The sequence below is a fragment of the Manacus candei genome, unplaced genomic scaffold (genome assembly GCF_025592945.1).
Source record: "Manacus candei isolate 608988 ecotype Guabito, Panama unplaced genomic scaffold, ASM2559294v1 h1tg000028l, whole genome shotgun sequence".
NCBI classification, from domain to species: Eukaryota; Metazoa; Chordata; class Aves; order Passeriformes; family Pipridae; genus Manacus; species Manacus candei.
In genome coordinates this window covers 13,523,707-13,533,253 of record NW_026138076.1, presented here as the reverse complement: position 1 = coordinate 13,533,253, position 9,547 = coordinate 13,523,707, and the positions used below count along the sequence as shown (strand labels likewise).

Sequence of the window (9,547 nt, the reverse complement as noted above, 5' to 3'; positions counted from 1 at the left end):
ACGCACAGGTTGCAGAGGAAGCTCTGAGCGCTAAGTTCCTCGGCGCTCTTTGCCTGCAGTCCTGCAAAGCGCTGCAGGAACTCAGGGAGCCAAGCCAGACTCAGAAGAGGAAGGTGCCGAGGGACAGGCTCTTAAACGTAATTTTAAACTCTTCTTGTTTTATTGCCACCACGCCCCGCCTCCCAAATTCCGTGTCCGGCACCCCGAACATGCTCCGAGGCAACACCGACACCGCCGGTCCCTGCTCACGGCCCGGCGGAAGCAGCGCTGCGGTCCGAAGGCTTCCGCCCGGGCGCGGGGCGGAGCCGAGCCGGCGCTGTACGCCGGAGCTTCCCGACATGGCGGAGTATTCCTGCGTTAAGTCCACTAAGCTCGTCCTTAAAGGGTCGAAAGAGAAGAGGTGAGGAGCGGGCCGCCTGCCGCGCCGCCCTTCCCCGGGCCAGCGGCTGCCGCAGCGCGGGTCAGGGAGCCCGGGGCTCCCCGCAGCGCCCTCCGTGCTGCCCCGCGCCGCCCGCCGTGCCGCCCCGCACGCCCCTTCCCGACCCCCGGCGGCGGGAACCCCTGGGCTCCCGGCCGGGACAGGGGGTCGGGCCCTGGGCTCTCGGCTGCCGTCAGGGCCTGGGCGGGACGCCGTGAGAGAGAGGGGTGAAAGTGCCGGGCCGGAGGCTCGTTCTCATTTCTTTGCATCTCTTCTTGCAGCAAGAAAAAACACAAGGAGAAGAAAAGGAAAAGGGAGGAGGATGCAGCAGAGCAGCTTGATATTGTTGGTGAGCAATATTCCGGGAGTTACGTGACAGAATAGAAGCTGTAGGGGATATAGCAGAAGCTAAAGAGATTGTTATAGGACTTTGTAAACTAAGTATAGTTCCTATAGAGATTTATAACTATTTCTCACAACATGTTATTTGTATATTGGGATCTTCCTAGACTCCAAGTGGAACTTCTGATGCTAATGGGATGGATTTTCCACTTTTTTTTTTTTTAGCTAAATATATTCTTAGATAATCCGAAAGTGCTTATCAGATTGAATATCTCCTCCAGTACCACCACCCCCCAGTGGTATTTGCTGCAGGAGGAGAGACTTTTAAGCACTGTAATGCAGTTACTTATTGAGTTAAATTGAAACTGAAGACACAAACATTAACCAGTAATAAAATATAACTACTCATAACTACTTTTTCGTAAAATAGAATGATCAAAGTGTGTATAGTCATGAACAATAACTTTACAGTGTTGCCCCTTGGCACTGTCATGTTCTTGATTGATGACAGTTCACTTCACAAACAAAAACAGCTAGAAAGAACCACAAAATCATGAGAGATACAGAGGTGTTTTGTAGCACAGTGCACATTACAGGATAAAGATAATTTTTTTATTATGTGTATATAAGCATAAGATAAAATAGGGCAGGGGGAAGTCATCCTTGTTCCTGTGTTAAAAAAAAATTATGAGAAAACGGGCTCTTGTGCCTTACATTAGAAGAATGATACAGATATTCTGTACTCTTTAGTTTAGCCAGATTTCAAAAAAGTGGGAGAAATTTGGAAAATTCATACATTGAATTCATACATGTGATCCCTGACTATGTAGGACAAGACAAATAGTTCTGTGTATTGTATAAAGACAGGAAAAGGTTATTTCTGCTCATGGCAGATTAACTTGCCAAATTTATCATGTGGAAAAAAGACACCATATTCAGATTGAATAATTGAAAGTACTTATTATCTTAATCAGGTAGGAAATATTTGTAAGACAATATACAAGGAGAAAATTTTACTGTTCAAAAAAATATAAAAGTCATAATTCTGAGTCATGCACGTGGCTAGGATTACCTTTAACTTTGGTAGGATTCTGTGGGACTCAAATGTTCAAACACAGATTGGCTTGAACAACTGAAGTCCCAGGATTACAGCTCACATGAAGTAATTTAAAAGCAAGATGAAATAGTGTATTTGCTTCTGTTTTGCTGGAGTACTTAATAATGATTGCATATGACCCCAAAACTGCAGGAGACTGATCAAGAGGGGGAAAAAAAACCCAACAATTTCCTTGCAAGGTGTTTGTTTGCTGTGTCATCTGAATAAATCAACTTGCTCTATAGAGTAACAGAAAAAAGTGATAAAGCACAGGAGCTTGTAACCAGGGATGACAGGGTAGGGATAAGAGCAGGACTTTCTGATGCAGCAGCAACACCATTCACCATTAAATTGGCTCTGGACTATAAAATAGTGCACACAGATCTCAAGATAGCAAATAGAAATTTTATCTTTAGAATTTCAAATTCTTCAGAGAAGACATATATCATCTCTTGAACTGCTGTAAGAAGTTGGGATTACTTGGTTAATGAACTGTCATGGTTTTGTATTACAGGAAATTGGTGGGCTATCAGTAATTTTGGTGAAATTACAGGAACTATAGCTATAGAAATGGATAAAGGAGCTTACATCCACGCCCTTGACAATGGCTTGTTTACACTTGGAGCACCACATAAAGGTTTGTTCCAGAAAATTTGAAAATAAGCAGTTTGAACAATGAAATGCCTAAAAGCATAAAACTAACATCACTTAAAGGCAAGCAGTTTTACATCTGAAAGCAGTTTACTACAAATGCAGTAGTTATAGATGAAGCATGCAGATGACTTAAACCTAATGACTACCAATCAGTTTCACTCATCTAGTTTCTCCATGGTTTATGTGTATAATAAATTGAACTGCATTGGAGATGATTACCTGTTAAAGGCCATACCACTTGCTGGATAAAAAGCAGTATAATTTTTATTAAATCCTATAAAATCTTTATGGCATCATTTGAAGAGTGAAATTCAAGGCAGATGAGTTTTAAGGCTTATTGCTGCATCTTCTCTCAATATGCTTGTTTTGTAACTGCACAAGAATGCTGCTAATGTGCTGGGATAATTAGCTTGTTCTTTGAATTTGAGAGCCATCACTCAGGCACAGACTATTCCAGAACCCTGACAGAGTGTATGTTTCACCTCCAGGATGAGATCAAACCAGTGATGGCAATATTCTCTCATTTTGGTTTTGAGGGATGGAGAGGCTAGTAGCTTTTAGGATACTGAGCTGAGTTACAATAGCTTGAACCATAATGCATTTTGTTAAGAAAAAAGTAACATTACAAGGAAGTTAAGGTTTTCAAAGCCACCAGGAGAATTATAAAACATTCTCAACTGCAAATTTCTTTATGCAAGGATCATCTTTATGTCTTGTTTTAAGCACTCTAAATACATGAACATAAATGAGCACCTGCATTGCTTTTTTAACTGTGAATTCTCAAAAAAGGAGAATTTTAAAGAATAGTATTTAGCAATGGTCAGTGTTTAATTCCTTTTGAAACTGCAGTATTAATAGGCTAAAATATTTTATGTTTAATACTTCATACCTAACTAATGGAAAATTCATTCCTCAGATGATGAAGGCCCTAGTCCTCCTGAGCAGTTTACAGCAGTAAAGTTGTCTGATACAAGGTAATTCCTTTAACAGTGTTTCAAGTTTTGTTTGATAACTGTCTTTGTTTTCTGTGTGAATACATGTTTTAATACTCTCTTTAAATACATTGTCTAATAATAAATGTGTTTGTGGTAACTTGCATGTTGGGAATTGCATAAATTAAAAACATTCTATTTTTTTTCCTGCACTTTCTCTTTGAGGATTGCTCTGAAATCTGGTTATGGCAAATATCTTGGTATAAATTCAGATGGACTCGTTGTTGGACGTTCCGATGCAATAGGATCAAGAGAGCAATGGGAACCTGTCTTCCAAGATGTAAGCTATTTGGAAAAGTTCATTTGACATTCCCAGTGTTTGACTGTATTTTGAATTAATCTATGCTGATATTTTTTGACTGTGAAGTAAAACTGTTTGGCAGTCTCTTTCATATTGTAACTTTTAATATTATGTTTTCCCAACTGCAGTGCATTTCCTATAATGGGAAGTTCTTAAAATATTTCAAGTTACTGCTTTTTGGCAGCTATAAGCATCTTAAGAACGGAGGAGCCAGCAAGTCTTCTGGCTAGCTATTGAAGTATCCATATATAAAAGAATAAAACACATTTACAGAGATTTTTGATGTATTGTAGAGGATAAAATGTTATGAATCAAGGATTATATACAATCTCATTATTCTAACAATGTGGGATGTTATTTCTGCAGAAGAAAATGGCATTACTAGCAGCAAATAGCCGTTTTATTAGATGTAATGAAGAGGGAGATATAGAAGCTAAAAGCAAAACTGCAGGGGAAGAAGAAATGATAAAGGTAATCACTAACTTCTACAATTAATACAGGATTGGGAGGGATATTCAAACAAGCAGGTGTCTCTGTGCCACAATTTACTGTTAATACAGTTATAATTGCTTTCTGTAAGCTGTCAAGTGATTTGGCCACAAGAAAGGTAAATGAGCACCAAGGCTGCATAAATTCTCAGTACTTCCAGTAGAGATAGGAAGATATTTTACCACTCCAGAAGGGCAAGATGTTAAAGGGCAAGACTATCTATGTGATATTCCATGTAGTTCTAATTAGCTTGGTATGGAAGAGATGAATTATTACTGAATCAGGGACAGAGAAGGGTTTATCAGAGTGATGCAGAAGGGGAGATCTTTTAGGAAAATCTAAAAAGACTATCTTGACTTTATCTGAACATGGAAAATATATGTCTCTCCACACAGAGGTAGGTGTCTGCTAGTCAGAGCAATAATATTTTTAGATCAATCTCTGAATTGTCTCTGCCAAAACTAAGAACTGTAATGGTGCTCCTTTGAGATGAAGGCAATTATGTCTCAGTAGTATTAAGGATTACACTTAATATTCCCCATATTTCAGGCAACTCTTGCTTGGATTGCAGTAGTCTCTAGTTAACCAGTTAGAAAGCTGTGAACTTGAAAAGTCACTGTGGCTCATTGTGTCATGAAGGATATGTTATCATCTTTAACCTGTAGCTTACAATTTTATAATATAGGTGTTTTTTGTTTTGGTTGTTTTGGGTTTTTTTTCTCAATTACTAGATTCGTACTTGTGCTGAAAGAGAAGCTAAGAAGAAAGATGAAGTTCCACAAGAAGACAAAGGAAACGTTAAACAGTGTGAAATCAATTATGTGTACGTACTTTAGAGCTGGTAACAGGCTCAAGTACCTTTTTTCACTTCTCCATGGGGCTATCTTTGGTGAAAGGGCCAAACTCCCACCCAGCCTTTCACTTGCTCTTCCCTCAGCAGGACAAGGGAAGAAAATAGGAGGAGAAAGCTCATGGGTTGAGATAAAGACAAGGAGATCATGTAGCAGATGCTGTCACAGGCAACAGACTCAACAGTGAAAAATTACTTAAATTTGTTGCCTGCTAAATGGATTTTGGTACTAAGAAAGACAAAATTTAAAAATACCCCCTTTTCTTCCCCGCCTCCCAAGCTTACCCTCACTCCAGATTCCTCTACCTGCTCCCCAAAGCAGGATGGGGTATGAGTCAATACACAGTGGTTTCTTTCAGCCACTCCTTTCCTCTCCCACTTTTCCCCTGTTCTGTCATGGTCTTATTCATGAGTTGAAAGGTAATATCTGCTCCAGTGCCTGAAGCATCTCCTCCCTCTTTTTCTCTGTCCTTGATGTTCACACTGCCATTTTTGCACTTTTGGGTTTTTTTTCTGTTCTCCTCTGCCTGTGTGGCATTTTGCCCTTTCTTAAATACATTTTCATAGAGGTGCCACCAGCTTTGCTGATGGGACTTGGCTGTGTCCTGTAGTGGGTGTGTTGTAGAGCCAGCTCTGTACAGCACAGGGCAGTTCCCGGCCTTTCCTCACAGAGAAAACTCCCTGCAGCTCCCTCACTGTCAGCACCTTGTGACCTACATCCAATACACTTTTGTTCCCTGATTTCTTATGCTAGTAGTTGAAGAAGGGGCTCTTTACAATTCCTGACCACATAGGGGCTCATTTCTATTTAGACTGCCAAAACAAAAAATAAAACCTGAATAGTTTTCACCTACAGGAGCCTTAGTGCAGTGGTAGTACTGAGATGGTTTGATGTATTTTATTAGGCCAGTTTTCTGCTGCATAATAGAAACTAAGACTCTTATCACTGTTGTTTTATTGAAACACAAAATTTTAAAGACATTTTCCTTTTTATTTTTTTTTCTCCCCCTTATAGAAAGAAATTCCAAAGTTTTCAAGATAAAAAACTTAAAATAAGCAAAGAAGATACAAAAGCTCTTAGAAAAGCCAGGAAAGAAGGCACTTTTCATGAAATGCTGCTTGACAGGTACTTCAAAATACAAGAAATATTGTACTGATTAAAAAAACTACTGAGAGATGGAATTACAGTAAACCTGGGGTACAAAAGAGGGCTAGATTCCAGGCGGGTTGTTGAGCATTTCTTCTGTGGTGAGTGTTGTGCCTGAGTTCTGGGGTTGCCTTTTTTTTATTTTTTTTTTTATCTGAATTTTCACTTCTTTAGCTGAAGTTAGCAGGTTTGGACTGTAAATTAATTCAGGTTGTTCAATGTGTTTACTGCAGAGTTATTGAGGGATTAATCTTTTTAATCCTAAAAATTAAGCTGATTTTTAACATTTTTCAATACATTTTTCAATCCAGAACATTTTGGAGAGAAAGAAGTTGCATTTTAAAGAGAAATAGCATTTATTAGGACTACCTTTGTGTTATCTAGTGGGAATATTTTTTTTTCTCCCTGAGCTGAGGCTTTAGAAACTGTCTTGAATTTTTAAAGCCTTTTGTACCAGTATATGGTATAAATATTTGCATTAATTCAGTGGGCAGAATGCAGAAAACTATTTCTGATAATTGCAGGTGATGTGAGAACACTCCTGGGCTATTATTAATGTTTTGAGACAGCTAAAACACTCAGGTGTAATTGTATTTGGTCTTAATCTAAATCTTCTTTCATTCACTCTTTTCATATAGGAGAGCAAAAGTGAAAGCGGATAGATACTGCAAGTGACACCAGCTGGTCCATTTTCTTCTGCATCTTTGACAGGGTCAAATTGAAAACAAGAGTAAAATATTTTATAATTTTTTTATTTAAGTAATTGTTAAGTATCTTCAGAATTGTATTAAAATTTTCTCACATATTGATAACCCAGTTATAAAATCTTATTAACTGTATCACTTGTGCATATTTGACTTGTATTAAGGGAATGACTTCAAGAAAAATTAAAGGTATATCAATTACCAATGGCAAACTGTTTGCCATATACCTTAAGCCCTGGGAGACAGACTGTACACTGATTTAGTCCAGAGAGAAAGTTCCCTGGCTTTTAGTGATCTTGCCCTCAAATAAAAATCAACACCTCATTAATGGGTGAGCCATGTAGGCATAGCTTTTTACCAATAGCAGAAAGGGTCAAGTACATGAACTGATTGTATATGTAGCTTAGGGGCTTTTCAGTTGCTGTGTGTGTCCGTATGCTCTGTGACTTAATGTAAAGAAGAGGGCTATGTTGTCTTTTCCACACTGTGTAAAGGCCATATTTTGAGTTCCTGTACTGTTGGTAAAGATACACTGCACATGCTCAGGTCTGACAGAGGTGTGAGTGCTGAATTTATGGGGAGAAGGCTAAGAGCTAGAAATAAATAGATGATTGTTGGCAAATGTTCCTGGCCAGTCTGAGGAATTCTTGGATGAAAATGCAGCATAGCTGTGAGCTGTTCTATCAGAGAAAAAAAAAAAACAAAACCATAATTAATTTTTCTCCAGAGCTCCTTAGTTTGGCTTAGGACTGGGGATTAGGGCTCATTAACTAGTTCTTGTTGTAAGTACCACACTACATGTCCCTCCCCAGAAATGTAAGTAACCTGATGTACAACCATTACAACATCATGGACCTGGAAGTGGCCTAGTGCCAAAACTACTCCCAGAAACACTGAGCAAGAGGCAGCACTGCAAGGAGCAGGCTGCAGGCCAGAATGACCTTATTGGACAGTTCATTGCAGGTGTCACTGATCCACAGTCACTGTGAATCTTAAATACATCTGAAGTGAATGTTGATGGTTGAAGTAGATTGATATTACAGCATCTGTTTTTCTTTCAAGAATCTACTGTTTGAATAAAAACTTGTCTGGTAGAACTCAGAAAGATGATTACTTCAAATGTGGATGCATCTGGAAGCAGAAATCTATGCTGGTGAGAAGAGTGCTGAATGGAGTACTCAGCAGCTGAATAAGAGCCTGAGAATTACCCCTGTAAATGGAAAGTTCCCTTCATTTTAGTGCAAATAGGAGATGCAAGGTGCAGGTGCTCTAAGTGCTAGTAAAGAAGAAACAGAACTGAGAGGCATCTTTGTTATAGGGCTAGGAATAAGTGAAGCAAAAAGAAATGGCAGAGCAAATGAAATGAGACTGCCTCAAGTAGAGGAGGAAGTACTAGAATTAGTGAGGGACTGGCAGCCTTGCAGGGAATAAGGATATTATAGTAGCAATGGGGTTGCCTTCTGTGTTGGGACTAATGATCTACTAGATTCTAGCTAAAACATGTTCTGAGATACACAGAAACAGTGATCTGGGAAATTCACTGGAAATCTGATCCCAGGAAAATGAAATCAAAGGTCTGACACAACAGTGAAGATCCGTATATTTAACTGATGCTATATCCCATTGGGATATTTTCCCATTGGAGATATTCATGGAGTCATCTTGGAGATGTGTCCTGGCAGTACTGTTAGCACAAGGAGCTTTAATTTAACTAAAACAGAAAAGGGGAAGTAATTTGTGCAGCCTCTGCTTCTGGAGGAAGGAAGAGATCTGGAGAGTGGTAATACAGTACTGGATAGGTGAGTATGAGAAAGCAGAAAGTGGACATAAATTCTAGGTATGAGTGACACCAGGTGTCTTAGTACAGTTAGCGAGTTAACTGCATATCTTAAGAAGCTTTTTTCTTCTGACTCAGACTTTTGAAAACAGCCAGAAGAAACCTAGGCAACAAAATCGAGGGCCTAAAGTATTGGAGTGGACCCTGGAGACAAGACATTCTGATAGGAATACAGCAGAATATCCAGTCAGAGAAACATCGCTACTGGAAGATGCTAACAATTTCTTAAACTGAGAGTTTCTTTAGCAGTGGAAGAACTTAACCAGAAGCACAAAGAGGCTTCAAAATGTACTAAAGATGATAAAGCATCTAGACAAAGATAGTAAAATCCCTAAAAGCTGTCTACTCCAGAAATAAAAGATGAGCAAAAGGGGCTGCAGATGTTTAGAAAATAAGAGGACCAACTTAATCACACTTTTTCTACCATAGTCCATAATAGTATATTCAGATATCTGCAAGTAAATACCAGATTTTTGTCTTATATGTACTTGTTTTCAACTGAAAATATTTTCCAGATCCTATAGAAACTGCCTGATTTCCTATTTCTGAAAGAACACTCCTGTGAAAATCTCAAGGTTTATCCTGTTATGCTGTAATTTTCCTTGTTTTCTAAATCCACAGATTGGTTCTCTATCTTCTTTTACCAGTGCTTAATGCTTTTCTGCTTTGGTCTCTAAAGCTCTGTGCAATTTTCCAGCTTATGCTCTGAGCTGGCTC

At 39.1% G+C, this 9,547-nt stretch overlaps 1 protein-coding gene across 1 annotated transcript; it reads left to right on the top strand.

Annotated features, from left to right (window-relative positions):
- The first annotated feature begins 256 nt into the window (after nucleotides 1–256).
- Nucleotides 257–8,090, top strand: FRG1 (FSHD region gene 1). Its single transcript, XM_051790767.1, has 9 exons — nucleotides 257–400; nucleotides 700–767; nucleotides 2,371–2,493; nucleotides 3,427–3,484; nucleotides 3,668–3,782; nucleotides 4,170–4,274; nucleotides 5,024–5,115; nucleotides 6,158–6,268; nucleotides 6,928–8,090. Exons 1-9 carry the CDS (start codon nucleotides 339–341, stop codon nucleotides 6,962–6,964), a joined length of 771 nt encoding a protein of 256 aa, XP_051646727.1. The 5' UTR covers nucleotides 257–338; the 3' UTR covers nucleotides 6,965–8,090.
- Nucleotides 8,091–9,547: the final 1,457 nt, after the last annotated feature.